This window comes from Doryrhamphus excisus, chromosome 3, assembly GCF_030265055.1.
Source record: "Doryrhamphus excisus isolate RoL2022-K1 chromosome 3, RoL_Dexc_1.0, whole genome shotgun sequence".
NCBI classification, from domain to species: Eukaryota; Metazoa; Chordata; class Actinopteri; order Syngnathiformes; family Syngnathidae; genus Doryrhamphus; species Doryrhamphus excisus.
The window spans coordinates 19,984,598-20,000,421 of NC_080468.1; the positions used below are offsets into that span (position 1 = coordinate 19,984,598).

Below are 15,824 nucleotides of genomic sequence, written 5' to 3' on the forward strand. Positions count from 1 at the left end.
ATCTAGCGCGTTCACACACTGACAAATAGTGTCATGGATCATTGTGTACAAGCATTTCCTTCCCCCTCTCAGGCCACGCCCACATTGTGGAACACTGGCAGGTCCATTGTTAGCAGTTGCCTGGCAACACGGCGCTCTGTCGTCAACGGCAACCAGACTTCTGCCTCACCACTTATTCACATGAGCACTCCTCACGTGCATGCGCTCGCCCGGAATGATGCAATCATCTGACGTGTTTGTGGAGGAGGGGTGTCTTTATTTGTTGCTGGATTTCGTTGACATTTTGTGCCTCGGTGGATGCCGCCTGGTTCTGGTCCAAGTCCGTCCATCCAGAGGTTGCTTTCGTGGAAGCGATGTGGTAGTTGTAGTCCTTCAGTGACAAGTTGTAGTCGGATCTACTGAGCTCTCATGATTGGAGAACGATGACCCCTGGAGGTCAAGTGGTTCCGGTCGGAACTGGACCCGACAGGCTATGCTGTGTGTCACAAATGAACACGAACCCCCGCCCACCTGTTTGATGTCCAGGTGTTAGGAGTTGAAGAAAGAGAACCTAAGGTTAAGAAAATTTATTCATTTACACTTTGAGCCCTCTGCTCACACGTGGGGGCGGAGTTTAGGACATATACAGCAAGCAGCCACCAGGAGGCAGATGTCAACAGTTTCTCTCTCACATTATAGTCCAATGATGACCACTTCCCGTTTGGCCTCCAGGACTGACTAGAAGAACCAACGAAAGGCCTCACCAGTCGGGACAGATGGTGGCCTCTGTAGAGCAGAGCAGTTAAAAAAAAAAGAAAAGAAAAAGTTAAAAACGAAGTAAACCTTGCAATGGTGCACACGCATTCACACCCATCATCATTCACATTCACAGGTCCAATGTGTTCGGCGACTCCCACAGGAAGTCATGAAGACGAATGTTGATGTGGTCAATAATACATTTTGACAAACACAACGTGGGTCTCACCTCCAGCACCCCGCCCCCGCCTCCCCCCGGCTTCTTCTTGAGTTCTTCGCACTTTCGGAACTTGCAGATCTGGTGACCTGTCTTCCTGTTGCGACACGATGAACACACGCCGCAGTTGATGAGACGCCTGCACGGTCCGCACACGCCACACCGTTTCCTCTTCCTCTTAGCCGAGGCCCCTGATGATGACGGCGAAGACAGGACCACACCCCCTGCGGTCACCCCTGAGGAAGATGGCGAGGAGGCAGCGGGGCAAGGGGAGGAGTTGGCGTGCTGCTGGCAGTCCGTTGGCGCTCGCTGGCTGCCCGTCATCTGGAAAGCACTGCTGGCGTCTGAGATCCCGCCGCCGGCCGACCCCATTGCCATGACGATGACACCTGGGGGTAAACCCAGGCCCCCCAAGAAGCTGCTCCCGATAACCCCGCCCCCGTTGCAGCTGCCCCCCTCCGATAGGCCCATCACGTCCGGGTGGGCATGTCCTTGCTTGTTGACGCCACAGTCAGCCGCCCCACCGTAGCCGGGCGGGAAATTCCCATTGCTCGGTGCCATGGGGTGGTGGTGTGCTGTTTGAGCGACAGGAAGTGAGTGTTTTTCTGTCCGACCCCCCTCGTCCGGTCGCCCGCCTCCCCCCCCGCCTGCCACCCCACCGCCCTGATGCATGGCACTGCTGTGAGGGTGCGAGGGGGTCATGTGACCAGAAGGTGCGGCTGGAGGGGGCGGGTGGTGGTGGTGGTGCGTGGTGGACGGTTTCGGCCGTCCCCAGAAGACCGCCGCTGGGTGGTTCATGTTGTCGTGGCAACCCCAGGGCGTCGCCGCCATGGCACCCAGTCTAGTGGCGGCAGGGGGAAAGATGGGGGCGGCCGCCGCCAATCTGGCCGCCAGCTTGGCCGACGGCGGGAAGCTGGTGACGTCCATGTTGACATTTGTCTTGTAGAAGCTGGCGATGGACGAGCGGTAGCGGTCCATCTCACTGCTGTAGTCCAATACCGGCGCCAGCGTGGACACCTGCGACACACGGCACGTGTAGGTGGGGGGCGGAGGCACGGGGCAGCGGCAAGTCAAACTCACCTGGCTCTGTGTGCCGTAGCCATGGTGATTTGGATGATGGTGCGAGGAGGCGGAGCTTCTCTGGAGGACTGATGACAGATCGCTCTCCACGCACACGCCACTCGTCATGCCCGACATGTTTGTTTACTTCCCTGCGGCTCCAAACACAAAACACACACTGTGATGTCACACTTCCTGTCCACATGACCTCTGACCTTCCTGCAAAGCGTCTCTTCCTTCCTTGTGTGTGTGTGTGTGTGTGTGCGTGTGTGTGTAGCAGGAAATAAAATGTGCACCTCCCTGGAGGCGTGACTAATTAGCGTGTCTGGTCAGCGTGTGCGAAGGTCACGGCAGGCAGCTACGCTCCCAGGCGGCACATTAACGCCCCCCTCCCCCGCCTCCTCCCACAGGCGCAGCAGGAGGAGAAAGGAGGCTAAAAAGCGTGAAGGCAGCATGCGGCGGAGGAGAAAAGGATGCTCTGACTTACCAGGCCCGCCAGGAGGAGGAGGAGGAGGAGGAGGAGAGGAGGAAGGAGAGGAGGAAGAGGAGGACCGTCTGGGAATTAGCCTGCCACGGATCATGGCTGGCGGGGAAGGAGATGGAGGGGGTGGGGGGTGGGGGGAGGAGCACCGGGAGGGATTTGTCGGTCTGTCAGTAGCGGGGGGGTGGGGGTGGGGGGTAACGGATAATGGGGGGTGGGGGGGTGGATAATCACCTGGGCTTGGCACGAGCGAGCGCGAGGCAGGAAGGAGGAGAGGCAGGTGGCGAGGAGGCAGCGAGACCCTGCGGGGGGGAGGGGGCGATGAATAATGGCGGAGGTTATGAACGGATACGTGTGTCGTCCTCACGACGCGGGGGGTGGAGGTGGTGGTGGTGGTGGGGGGGGGTGGTGCTTGTTGGCAGGCTGATGTTCGGTGACAGGAGGGGGAGGGGGGAGTGTGTCGGCTCGTGCCCTCCACTGCGTCTGGCGCCACCCGTGGCCGCGCGCCGCGTGGCGTCTGATTGGCGCCCGGGGAGGAAGAGAAGGAGGGGGCGGCAATGTGTGAAAACGGTTGGCGGATTGCCAAAGCGCACCACGTGGCCCCTTTGCTTCATTCTGATTGGTTTGCATCCGAACAGCCTCCTTGTTGTCGTCATGTCGAGGAACGTTTCTTGAAATGTTAGCCCAGGTCTCAAAGGGATCTTATTCATTCATTTATTTTTCGTTAATTGCTCTCTGATGACATCGCCGCCTGAAGTTGAAAGGTCAAATCCGCTGTTATTGCGCCCTCTAGTGCACAACAAGTGCGGTTTTAAGTACACTTTTAAGGAGTAAACAAAAACATACATGTATGTATTTGGTTTTGTTGTAGCATGCGGTCCTTAGCTTCACATCCAGAAACATAAACTTCATAGAAGCGTAGCAGTTAGCATAGCTGCTAGCACAGCTAGCACTTTACCTGGCCAACTTCCTGGTCAGTGCATTGTTTAATGTTACATTCATTTTCTACCGCTTTTCCTCACGAGGGTCGCGGGGGGTGCTGGAGCCTATCCCAGCTGTCTTAGGGCGAGAGGCGGGGTACACCCTGGACTGGTCGCCAGCCAATCACAGGGCACATATAGACAAACAACCATTCACACTCACATTCATACCTATGGACAATTTGGAGTGGCTAATTAACCTAACATGTTTTTGGAATGTGGGAGGAAACCGGAGTACCCGGAGAAAACCCACGCATGCACGGGGAGAACATGCAAACTCCACACAGAGATGGTGGGAATTGAACCCTGGTCTCCTAGCTGTGAGGTCTGCGCACTAACCACCAGACCGCCGTGCCGCCCTGTTTAAAGTTACAATGGTTACAAATGGTACGGTCCTTGTTCTGGTCTGAGTGACTGGACGTCTTGCTGACCTGGAATACTACTGTTTACTTTTACTTTCGGTCATTTGTGACCTTGGTGTGACCAGTGCCACCTGTTGGTTGCTTCCTATTCAAGCTCACACACACACACACACACACACAAACACACACAGATTCTTAATCCTATCAAAGCTGCCCGAGTGCGAGTGCATGTGTGCTGACTCGACTAAATGAGTGGTGTTGATGCAAAATCTTCCTTTCGTCACTTCACCTTGTTTTTTTTTTTTTTTGTTCGTGTCCATTCAGGTGATATTTAATTGGACCGGTTCACAATTGCAAAGTTGAAAACGTGCACCAAAGTTTCGTTTTGATGGAGGTGCTACACTCGTGCGTGTGCACATTATCATCCCTGCTCTAATCTCTTTATCTCGGCCTGGCCGACCGACCGACCGACCGACCGACCGACCGACGGACGGCTGACGGCTTCTGCTACGTTCTGAAAACTTTGCACATTTTCTTTCCGGGTTTAAAAGTTGTTTTGAGCGTCGAGGACGATGGGTTCCACGTCTGTTTTTATGGCTGTGGCTTCTCTGAGGAGGCGGCTGCAGTAGAGGACGTCAGCGGGAGCACATTATCATCCGACAGGTGAGTCGTGGAAATACCAAACATTTGACATTGAGTCTTCTCATTGACCTTCATCCCGGCAGAGAAGCACCTCATGGCCAAGGTGGCACCATTGGATCCGCCAGTTCTGGTTCTGGAGGCCATGGACAATGCGGAGGCTGACAGGTAGGAGTTGTCATGGAAATGAGAGATGACGATTAAACATATGAACATGAGCCATGTTGTGTTTCAGGGATGTCGAATTTGTGTTCAACTGCAACAATAGCAACAACAAGTAACACGCACACACACACAAAAACACACACATGTGTGCTATCTGCTTGATGTTCTTGTTGTCTTCTAGGAAGGATGAGAAGAAGAAGAAGAAAAAGAAGAAGAAGATGTAAGTTGTGTTTGCTGTCGACTTGTTTCCTGTCTCTGGTTGTTTTTTTTGGTTCCACCACAGGAAAGAGAAGAAGAAAGAGAATGAGGAGAAAGAGGAGAAGAAGGAGCCAGTGTAGGTTTATTATGACGGAGATTGACTCGATCCTAATATTAATATTAATGTGTGTGTATGTGCACGTGTTAGTGTGCGAGAGATCACGGTGATGGACCCAGCAGGGAACGGATACTATCACTGGCTGTTCATCATCACGGTTCCTGTCATGTACAACTGGACCGTCATCATCGCCAGGTAACATGCTTGTCCGCACGTCACAGTACATGTCTTCTAATCTGTGTGTGTGTCAGGGCTTGCTTTGAGGAGCTCCAGATGGACTATGTGGTCTATTGGTTCCTTTTGGACTTTCTTTGTGATTTTGTGTACCTCGCTGACATGGTCTTCAGAACCAGGACGGGTCCGTATGCATGCAGCGGAGTGCTTCAGTGAAGCGCTCAAATGATCATGAGTTCACGTGTATGTTCAGGCTACCTGGAACAGGGTCTTCTCGTGAAGGATGAGCAGAAACTATATGAACGTTACACTAAGAGCTTCCAGTTCAAACTGGACCTGGTTTCCATGATCCCAACCGATGTTCTGTATGGTCTGCTGGGACTTAACTACCCAGAGATCCGTCTCAATAAGCTGCTGAGGTTCAACAGGTACGTAGACACCACAATGAGATCATTGTTGGCCGGAAGCCTTCTTGACGTGTCTTCTCTGGCAGGATGCTGGAGTTCTTCCAGCGGACCGAGACCAGAACCAACTACCCCAATGCGCTGAGGATCTCTAACCTGGTCATGTATATCCTCATCATCATCCACTGGAATGCCTGCCTCTACTACTCCTTCTCCAAGGCCATCGGTGAATGCTCCGAGATCCGAGTTGGAATGTCCCACGTCCACCTGGGAGTCCGCTAATGTAGTCTTTCTGTGTGTCTTTAGGTTTTGGCTCAGATAGATTTGTGTATCCTGACCCGACGGATCCCGAGTTCGGGCGCCTCGTGAGGAAGTACGCCTACAGCATGTACTGGTCCACACTGACGCTCACCACCATCGGAGAGACTCCACCCCCTGTGGAGAACTCAGAGTACTTCTTTGTGGTCACGGACTTTTTGGTGAGTTTATGGCCGCCGGCTCATTAGTGTTAGCATCGGCTTTGACCTTATTATCTTCTGAAGGTCGGTGTGCTGATCTTTGCCACCATCGTGGGCAATGTGGGTTCCATGATCACCAACATGAACGCTGCCCGTGCCGACTTTCAGGCCCGCATTGACGCCATCAAGCAGTACATGAGTTTCCGCAAGGTCAGTGTGAAAGCATGAAGGTCAACAGGAAGTCATATTTGAGGCTGAAGTGCCTCCCGACCTCCAGGTAACCAAGGATCTGGAGAAGCGGGTCATCAAGTGGTTCGACTTCCTGTGGACCAACAAGAAAGCGGTGGACGAGCGTGAAGTGCTCAAGTTCCTTCCGGACAAACTCAGAGCAGAGATCGCCATCAACGTGCACCTGGATACGCTCAAGAAGGTCACAGGTCACACGTGATACACACTTGGCTACGCTCCAGGAGTTGACGCCTGTGGTCATTGTTGGTGTGTAGGTGCGTATCTTCGCCGACTGTGAGGCGGGGCTGCTGGTGGAGCTGGTACTGAAGCTGCAGCCTCAGGTCTACAGTCCTGGAGACTACATCTGCAAGAAGGGCGACATCGGCCGTGAGATGTATATCATCAAAGAAGGAAAGCTCGCCGTAGTGGCCGACGACGGCATCAAACAGTTTGTGGTCCTCAGTGATGGAAGCTACTTTGGCGAGATCAGTATTCTGGCCATCAAAGGTAATCGTAGCGTTCCTTCGCATCACGTCACGTAGCGTTGTCACGTAATGTCCTCGTAAGTTCTCCGATGTCCTCCAAATTCACAAGCACTGTGCTTCAACGATAGGCAGCAAAGCAGGAAACAGACGGACGGCAAACATCCGCAGCATCGGTTACTCCGACCTCTTCTGCCTTTCCAAGGACGACCTGATGGAGGCGCTAACCGAGTACCCCGATGCCAAAGCCTTGCTGGAGGAAAAGGGGAGACAGATCCTGATGAAAGACGGCCTGCTCGACTTGGAGGTACCACCGCCATCTCCTCTTATTCTTAGGGCCAAAAAGCTGCCATGACTTCTTTTGTCCCACAGGTGGCGGCACAGGGTCCTGACCCCAAGGAGATGGAGGAGAAGGTGGACTTTATGGCCAGCACGCTGGACGTCCTGCAGACGCGTTACGCGCGTCTTTTAGCCGAACATGAAGCTACTCACAGCAAGCTCAAGCACAGAGTCAGCAGACTGGAGAGGAAGCTGCCGCCACCCCACCCCACCCAGCCGGGCCATGCCCCGCCCCCAACACCTGATACACAGCTCAGCAAATGACAAACAATTAAATGATATGTGAATTTTCTTCATGTTTGTTTTAGTGAGCCGCAATGGAGGGCTATGGTCTTTGGTAAGTTAATTAGTATACTAATTAGTATACGGTATTGTCACTTATACTTGTGACAATACCGTACTTGCTAGCAAAGACTCACAGTGTATGCTGTCTCAAGAGTTTTGTACTGATTCAGGATTCACTTCTTCTCGTCTCGGTTAACTTCTTCACTTACTCTGCTACTGCTAGCTAATATTTAAATAAGGAAACATGTCATTATTTGTGCAAATGTTACTCTAAAACTGCATTTGTATAAATGTATTAGCCCTGTGGGAAAAAAAACAAGAGATCTCGGCCTTTGCCCTTCCTACCCGAGTTGCATCATGGGTGCTCCACGACTCCCAGGTGCTCGCCAAACAATTCAACTGCTGAACTTGTGGTATGTGCGAGTTTCTGTTCGAGTACCCGATTCACTTCAGTGAGTGACTCACAAGAATTTGAGTCAGTAAAGTCACGTTTTTCCATCGGTAGGGCTTGTCACAATCACCGAAGCGAGGGGAGTCAACTTAAGTTAAAGGAAATCAGCGACAATGTGGGGCAGTCTCAGATTTCACAATAAACTGACTTTACCCGCAATAGATTTGGTGTCAGGACTCTTTTATGAATTCATTCATTCTATTTCCGGAAGACAGTTGACGTTTACTCGTCTAGAGCCTTTATTTCAAATAATTACAATTTAAAAATCCTGGTTTTCTGTAGCACAGGGAGATGTGAAGCAATACTCTAGAAATGACATTTACTGTGATCCCTTGTTGATTGTTATTAACTGCTTTCAGGCCTGACAGCAAAAAGTGAATTTCTTCTTCATAAATGAAATACTTTTGACGTTGTGGCATAGAAAGCCTGTTTACGATCTATTAAATCCTTTTTTTTGGGACTCTAGATATCAAATAACACACATATAGTCACCTTTACATTCATATTACCTAATAAAGTAAATATAATCAGGGAAAATAAACAATTTAAGACATTTTACCTTGTTGAGTAGCGGAATTAGACTTGTGTTTCTCAGTGATGATGATGATTTAGATTATAATCTATCAAATGTATTAATACTGCCATTACTGAAATACAAATACTTTAAAATCTAATTTCTGTTGTACCTTATGGGATGAAGAATAACCAGATTTTTTTTAATTAACTTCCTGGAATGGTAATTAATGGATTAGTGATGGTAATCAATGATGCCATTTGTTATATTGTTTAATCATAAAGATACTGAATCATATAACAAGTGTTGCTTGTTACGCCTTAGCCTCCACACTACATATACTGTACATACAGTACTTACTCTGTTCCATTCATTTTCACTGTATAATCATTATAAAAATAATGGTTAGACCTTCCCTTTAATATAGCAAATAATGTGATAGTACTTAGAATACAATATTCATTTTATTTTACGATACGATTTGCTTTTTGACCAATGTAATTGATGACCCCTGCTCTAACCGGTCATTGTGATGACACGTCGCATTGCCAGTGGGTCTCAATGAGTGATGGGGAGTGTAGTCCTTTTCGCCTCATTTCCGCAATGCACATTGCTACTGAAAGACTACAAGTACCGGCATGCAGCAGCGAATGGCTGCGCGTGTGGTCTGCACATCGGGTTGATGCTACTGTAGCGACTGTTTGCAGGTTCGTTCCAAGGTTTCAAATTCTATTTCATTGTCTCAGTTATCAGGATTTGACTTTTCGGTCAATGTTCACTTCGATCTAACAGAATTTTACTGAATTATGACTTTAATGTCGCTCTGGGTGTTGGTTGAACTTGCGTCAATCTTTGGTGACACTGTTTAAGCTAGTGGGGTTTGTTAGCTTGTGCGTTGATGTCGGTCTTTTTTTTTTTAAATGTCAAATGTATGTGCTGTTTCCGTAGCAGATATATAAAGAGAACTCCTGTTCATGAAATAAAATAAATCTCGCCAAAATCTGGTAAAAAAAAGTAGACTTTGGAATCGGTGAAGAAATAATTTTTAATATTTTGCCCATAGACAAGTTTGGTTGACTTGTAGACGTGATGGAGCCCTCCTGGCGACATCAGGGCAGGGGGCGTGGTCGGAACCATGGACAAGGAGAAAGGTCACAACCCCAGCATATGATGCCCGTGAGACCAGGTGGTGCTGGAGGAACCACAAAGGTGGTAGTCCCATCTGAAGGTCCGTATCACAACACCCAAATAGAATTACATTAAGACACCACCCAGTGCAGTTCTATTCTGACCCACTTATGGTGGACAGGTGTCTCTGCCCACACCAAGTTTGAGGAGATCCGAAAATCCAACCAAGCTACAGTGAAGCGACTGGTGGACAGTCAGATGAGCTCCTCCTCCTCTGATGATGACGATGACGATGAAGATGGAGAGATTGACCCCAAGGATGCAAAGAGGGGGAAGATCCTGGAGTCCACTTTCACTACCTACACCAACCAGACAGGTGAACCAGGTTCAATATGATCACATGATTTGGGCGTTACTGTTAACTACGTGTGTGTGTGTGTATATCCAGGTGGTGATGTCACAGGTCTGCTGAAAACCGGTCAGTACGTCAGCGAGCTCTTTCAGTCCGGAGCGCTCACCTGCCTCATCTGCATTGCCTCTGTCAAGAGGACCCAGGCGGTGAGTATAAGATACGATGTGCCTTTTATTAGCCCCACGAGGGCAAATTTCACAATGAATGGATGGATGGATGGATGGATGGATGAATCGACCTTTTGCATAATCATGAGGTACGAGTGGAGTTACCTCCTGACCTGGCTTCGCATTTTAACATGACTTTTTTTGTTGAAGCAGAGCGTATTTGTAGCAAATCAGCAAATGTCTGAAAATATTTTGCACCGCCGACAACAATGTCTTCAATTTCCTTCGCGCGTTCTTTAATTTTTGATCGCTACAGTTTACTTTGGCAGTTTAGAGCGAGCTGCCGCGCCACTGAAGGAGTGTGCCGAGTGTGTGAAACTTGAGACAACCAGCCAAGCTTCACTTTTTTTCTAAATGCATCTTGTCACTCACACTCATTCACTCAGATTATGTTTTTATCGTTATTTTTACTATTTGGTGTTAATGGGTGGAGAAAAGTGTTTTAATTTGGAGAGCAGAAAGTTTTTCATCTGCTCATTTGGTCGCTGCTTTAGGGAAACATTCAAGAACGATACTTTTTTCTTGCATAACAAGTAGTCTGGAGTTTGCATGTTCTCCCCGTGCATGCGTGGGTTTTCTCCGGGGACTCCGGTTTCCTTCCCACATTCCAAAAACATGCTAGGTTAATTAGCAAATCCAAATTTTCCATAGTTATGAATGTGAGTGTGAATGGTTGTCTATATGTGCCCTGTGATTGGCTGGCCACCAGTCCAGGGTGTACCCCGCCTCTCGCTTGATGACAGCTGGGATAGGCTCCAGCACTCCCGCGACCCTCGTGAGGAGAAGCGGTAGAAAATGAATGAATGAATGAACAACTATTCTTTACTCGAGTTACTTTACCCATGTACCATTTCTCCGCTGGTTTCTACACTCACATTTCCAGCAACGTGAAAGGAGTTTATGATGGATAAAGTCTCCCCCCCCTTCTAGGTGTGGGGATGCTCCAGTTGCTTCTCCCTCTTCCATCTTCCATGCATCCAGAAGTGGGCCAAAGACTCGGCTTTTCTCCTTTGCTCTGTGACTGATGAAGACTTCGGACAAAAGAAGCACCCGTGGCCCTGGTGAGTCATGTGACTGCATAACAGGACTCCCCTTCCTCAGAATTGCCCCATTTCATGTTGTCATTTTCCCTCCCCAGTCCCAAGTGTCGAGCAGAGTATCCCCACAATGCCACGCCCACCAAGTAAGACGACTCAATGAATACCGCAGACGTGTGACGACAATGCGATTGTGCATGCATGTCTGTGTTGCGTTCAGGTACATGTGTTACTGTGGGAAGCTTGAGGACCCTCCAGCCGACCCCTGGCTAGTTCCTCACTCCTGTGGCTCAGTGTGTCAGAAGGAGCTGAAACCTTCGTGTGGACACACTTGTCTTCTGCTCTGTCACCCTGGTAACCTCACACACACACACACACACACACACACACTTTGCTTGGCTTGGCCGAAGTGTCAATGCTTGTGGCTTGTGTCCATCCTCAGGTCCTTGCCCCCCATGTCCCAAGATGGTGTCTGTTTCCTGTATGTGCGGCAAAGCAAAGCCCCTTCCACGGCGCTGTAGCAGCAAGGTGCGTACAAGGACTGTGATTCTTTCTCAGCCAATCAGAGAACATCACAGATCAAGTGTGTGTTTGTACATACGTGTGCGTGTTTTCAGGTCTGGTCATGCCAGCAGCCATGTGGACGGATGTTACCATGTCAACAACACACGTGTTCACAGCCGTGTCACTCAGGTGAAGCGAACATACCTGCAACGTGTCACACTTAATGTCTACTAACATACACACGCGTGTCTGTGTCTGTGTCAGAGTGCCCCCCCTGTCCCAGAGTCAGCCTTCAAAGGTGTGTGTGTGGCGGACAAGAAGCTCAGAGACCTTGTGCCAGTCCCAAGTGGAACTGTCAGAAGGTACGCTACATTATAAGGAGAAGCCCGGTCTGTCAAGATGGCCGACCGTGTCCGTTTTCAGGTGTGCGGCAGCCTCCTCTCCTGTGGGAATCACACATGCGAGCTGGTGTGTCATGACGGACTTTGTCCTCCTTGTCCTCGCTCGCTCAGCAGATCATGTCCCTGCGGCAAGACTAGTAATATGCACGCACACATCCACTACTACATCTCCAGACTAAGTCTTGACCCACATTTGTGTGTGTGTGTGTGTGTGTGTGTGTGTGTGTTTACACACAGAGTGGACCCTACCGTGCACAGAGGAAGTGTCACTGTGTGGAGATACGTGTGACCGCCTTCTGACGTGTGGAAAGCACACCTGCACCATGAGGTGCCACCGTGGGAATTGTGACACCTGCAGACAGGTTCTGGGCCTGCACACACACACACACACATGCACATTGGGCTGACATTTACCTGGATTTTAGGAGGTGGAGAAGGAGTGCCGGTGTGGAAAATACAGGAAGTTGCTGGCGTGTCATAAAGAGTATGTGTGTGACTCCAAATGTTCAAAGAGTAGAAGCTGCCAGAAACATCAATGTAGGAGAAAGGTGAGTCCCATCATCATCATCATCATCATCATCATAACCACCTTCATCATCATTGTGTACCTCTGTGTTTTTCAGTGTTGCCCTGGCAACTGTCCCCCCTGTGACCAGAATTGCGGTCGATCTCTGGGATGTCGCAACCACAAATGTCCGTCTGTCTGCCACCGAGGTAGGTGTGTGTGTGTGTGTGTGTGTGTGTGTATGCATGACAATCTCACTCCAGCCTTCCCGCTCTATCAGGAAGTTGTTATCCGTGTCCAGTGACGGTGGACGTCAAGTGTACATGTGGCACCACCTCCTTAACGGTCCCGTGCGGACGAGAGCGAAGCACCAAGCCTCCTCGCTGCAAAGAGCTCTGCAGGTACGTGCACCTCGTCTGAATCCCATCACGTGTCTGAGGGCCACTCGTGTGTGTGATGGCGTGTTCGCCTTAGGTGTCCTCCTTCCTGCCACCACTTGGCCAGAGAGCGTCACCGCTGCCACCCTGGGCCGTGCCCCCCGTGCACACAGCCCTGTCTCCTACCTCTCATCGGCTGTGCGCACACGTGTCCGCAGCCGTGTCACGACCAGGTTCTGGTTAAGTCCCAGCAGGTACGACGCTCCCACGCTGCTTCCAAATGGACGGAGCGGAAATGTCCAACGCATCTTCCGAAATGATCTTTTTTGTCCTGTGGTGTCCCTCAGGTGCAGTTGTCTGGGCCATGGGAGCAGCCGTCAAAACCAGCGTTTGTGACCAAGGCCCTACCCTGCCCCCCTTGCCAAGTCCCGGTACCAGTGTAAGCTCAATACGCACACACGCAAGCATATGCATATTTTTCACTTTTTACTTTTTGTCTTCCAGGTCCTGTTTGGGGGAACATGAGGTGAGAGGGTTTCTCCAACATGTGTCCTACTCCGCTCCCCCTTTTGGCTACCCATCTTAGTTTCTCATGATCTTGACATTTTACCTCTCGCTATCACCTTTTATGTCCTTGTCTCATTCAATTTAGCGGCACGCTATTCACCTTCACTTTCTTTTTCAGGTCAGCCCCCTGCCGTGTCATCATCGTGGACGCTTCTCCTGCAAAAGACCTTGTGGGCAACCTTTGACCTGCGGAAACCATACTTGCAGCAGAGAATGTCACCTTGTTAACAGCAGCGACAAGGTGATGATCAGTACAACCAGCCTAGCATAGCTCCTGACGGCTATTGTTATTGTTAGCATGGTATAGCTAACTGTGGTAGGAAATGTTAGCATTGCACAGCTCCTAACACAGTTGTAAAGTTGGCCAAGCATGTAATGAACTGTAGATTTATCATATGTCCATCTGTTTTGCCAGTGTGAAGAGTGTGAGGAGGGCTGCTCTAAGCCCCGCCCACACCTTTGTCCTCACACCTGCCCCCTCCCCTGTCACCCGGGGGACTGTCCCGACTGCAGCCAGATGATCCGACAGCGCTGCTACTGTAAGATGAGCGTGCTCTACGTGGAGTGCATGTAAGTACATTCATTCTCCTGATACAGTGGAACCTTGGTCATTTCTTCCAGAAGGTCCGACTCTCAGATGGATGCAGTAAATTTTGTAAAATGTGTGTGTCTATGTTTATATTTATATATTTTTTAATGCATGTAAAACTATAAAAATGTGTTTGTGAGAGTCAACTGCTGATGACATCACAGCTGAATTCTGGTTCGGGTTGATAAATTTGAACTTTGCAAGCTAGTTACTTTGTTTGACACTAAAGAAGTTTTGTAATTTAAAATACATTGCGGACACAGACTCGTGCAGTGTTTTAATAACACCACAAGAAGCATGCTGTGTTGTACTCTAACTGGAAAATGTGCATAAACCGAGGCAAAATGATGGTATAAATGTTTGATGTTAACTGAAAAAGTCACTAACCAAGGTTTCACTGTATATCATTGTCTATTTTTGTCAATTTCTGTGTGCGCAGGAAGATGACTTTATCTGACGAAGACACGAGAAAGGCGATGGGATCATGTGGCAACCAGTGTCCCAAAGAGGTACACGCCATCACATCATGATAACCGTGTCTGTGTCCATGTTTGGGGATGCAGCATCATGTCACCTTGTCACCACAGACCTCCAGGGTTTAGTATTCTGGCACCGTGCCGGATCTTCGGCGTTTCAATATAGCCAACGGGAAAAAAAAAGAATTTGTGCCGTGCCGGACCCAGACAAACACAAACTAATTAATTGTAGAATGCAGCTATTGCCCTCCCCCTCAAAACCGCTACTGTCCAATCCTACGATTATGCTGTGTTCACCCGAACCCGAATACAGTATTCGGAACGGCACGAATACTGACACGGATAATTAATTTGAACAAATACTTTTAAAATCTTTGTATTCTGGAACAATGAAAACGTATCACAAAGCTGCATTTCTTCATGAGACCGCAGTGCATGCCCAGATCAGCCAATGAGTGACTCTTCAACTGTGCATGTCAACTTTTTTTTGTGTGTGTGTGTGTGTGTAGCTAAGCTGCGGCCATCGCTGTAAGCAGGTGTGTCATCCAGGTGGGTGTGAGGTCAAATGTCATCAGAAGGTGAAGCTGCGATGTCCTTGCAGGAGGATCAAGAAGGTACAAAATCCTCGATCCTTACTCGTGTGTCTTGAAAATGTGCGTCTTTTTAAAATTGTATCATTTTGTGTGTGTGTGTGTGTGTATACAGGAAATGCCGTGCTTGTTGTCGTCAGAGAGTGTAGTTGAGTGTGACGACACCTGCAAACAACAACAAAAGAAAGTCAGCCAGGTGAACAGCGCACACATGATGATGTAATGATGATGTCAAGGGAAGATGTCAATGAGGTGTGTGTGTGTGTGTGTGTGTGTGTAGCTGAAGGAGGCGGAACAGAAAGCGGCCGAGGAGGAGGAGCAGAAGAAATGTCAGGTGAGCATCAGCATGGATTGAGCCCCTTGTCATGTGGTAGCATGACCACACTAAGCTAGGCTAACTGCTACTGTGACGCCAGGAGGAACTGGAGGCGTTCACCAAGCGTCAGCAGCGAGGAGGTCGCAGGAGCAAGAAGCGAGGGAGGCAAGAGGACCTCGAGGACCAAGGGGGGAGTGCTAGGTGGTGGAGGGGCGTGGCCCTCGTCCTTGTTCCACTGGGCGGAGCTCTACTATCAGTCACCGCCTACTTACTCTTGAACAGCTGATGGTGAATGTCAAAGGTCACTTTCAAATAAAATCTTAAAAGTCTGAAGACCCTTTTTAATGTTGTTTATTGACACTTAAACCACTCATGGAAACACAACAATAATAATATACCACAGTTTGTATGATGGTTTAAACTGGTCACGTGACCGAGTGGTTGAGCTACACGTAGAGAGAGAGAG

At 49.4% G+C, this 15,824-nt stretch overlaps 3 protein-coding genes across 7 annotated transcripts; 2 read left to right on the forward strand and 1 right to left on the reverse strand.

Moving 5' to 3' along the window:
- Positions 1 to 8: 8 nt before the first annotated feature.
- Positions 9 to 2,862, reverse strand: LOC131126144 (protein pygopus-like). Of its 4 annotated transcripts, XM_058068368.1 has the most exons (5): positions 2,499 to 2,611; positions 2,033 to 2,169; positions 965 to 1,969; positions 672 to 765; positions 9 to 510 (listed from the first exon to the last, which is right to left on the reverse strand). In XM_058068368.1, the coding sequence occupies exons 2-4, from the start codon at positions 2,147 to 2,149 to the stop codon at positions 718 to 720; spliced, it is 1,170 nt and encodes a 389-aa protein (XP_057924351.1). In that variant the 5' UTR covers positions 2,150 to 2,169; positions 2,499 to 2,611; the 3' UTR covers positions 9 to 510; positions 672 to 717. The 4 variants fall into 4 exon arrangements, with proteins under 4 accessions (XP_057924351.1, XP_057924350.1, XP_057924348.1 ...); XM_058068367.1 differs by lacking the exon at positions 2,499 to 2,611 and adding an exon at positions 2,727 to 2,862 and having other exon boundaries at positions 9 to 765; XM_058068365.1 differs by having other exon boundaries at positions 9 to 765.
- Positions 2,863 to 3,001: 139 nt separating this feature from the next.
- On the forward strand, positions 3,002 to 8,157 carry cnga1b (cyclic nucleotide gated channel subunit alpha 1b). The gene is made up of 15 exons (XM_058068364.1): positions 3,002 to 4,497; positions 4,560 to 4,641; positions 4,709 to 4,750; positions 4,820 to 4,858; positions 4,922 to 4,972; positions 5,045 to 5,149; positions 5,206 to 5,312; positions 5,382 to 5,556; positions 5,622 to 5,758; positions 5,839 to 6,011; positions 6,075 to 6,200; positions 6,268 to 6,420; positions 6,494 to 6,725; positions 6,832 to 7,007; positions 7,073 to 8,157. Exons 2-15 carry the CDS (start codon positions 4,571 to 4,573, stop codon positions 7,301 to 7,303), a joined length of 1,818 nt encoding a protein of 605 aa, XP_057924347.1. The 5' UTR covers positions 3,002 to 4,497; positions 4,560 to 4,570; the 3' UTR covers positions 7,304 to 8,157.
- Positions 8,158 to 8,916: 759 nt separating this feature from the next.
- On the forward strand, positions 8,917 to 15,683 carry nfxl1 (nuclear transcription factor, X-box binding-like 1). Of its 2 annotated transcripts, none has more exons than XM_058068363.1 (25): positions 8,917 to 8,996; positions 9,374 to 9,517; positions 9,599 to 9,793; positions 9,866 to 9,975; positions 10,927 to 11,057; positions 11,135 to 11,179; positions 11,254 to 11,387; positions 11,476 to 11,561; positions 11,651 to 11,726; positions 11,802 to 11,899; positions 11,961 to 12,075; positions 12,176 to 12,300; positions 12,364 to 12,486; positions 12,562 to 12,652; positions 12,724 to 12,844; positions 12,918 to 13,074; positions 13,168 to 13,259; positions 13,325 to 13,346; positions 13,506 to 13,628; positions 13,803 to 13,957; positions 14,416 to 14,485; positions 14,962 to 15,066; positions 15,158 to 15,238; positions 15,323 to 15,376; positions 15,459 to 15,683. In XM_058068363.1, the coding sequence occupies exons 2-25, from the start codon at positions 9,379 to 9,381 to the stop codon at positions 15,642 to 15,644; spliced, it is 2,634 nt and encodes an 877-aa protein (XP_057924346.1). In that variant the 5' UTR covers positions 8,917 to 8,996; positions 9,374 to 9,378; the 3' UTR covers positions 15,645 to 15,683. The 2 variants fall into 2 exon arrangements, with proteins under 2 accessions (XP_057924346.1, XP_057924345.1); XM_058068362.1 differs by having other exon boundaries at positions 8,930 to 8,996; positions 9,353 to 9,517.
- The last annotated feature ends 141 nt before the right edge of the window (positions 15,684 to 15,824 follow it).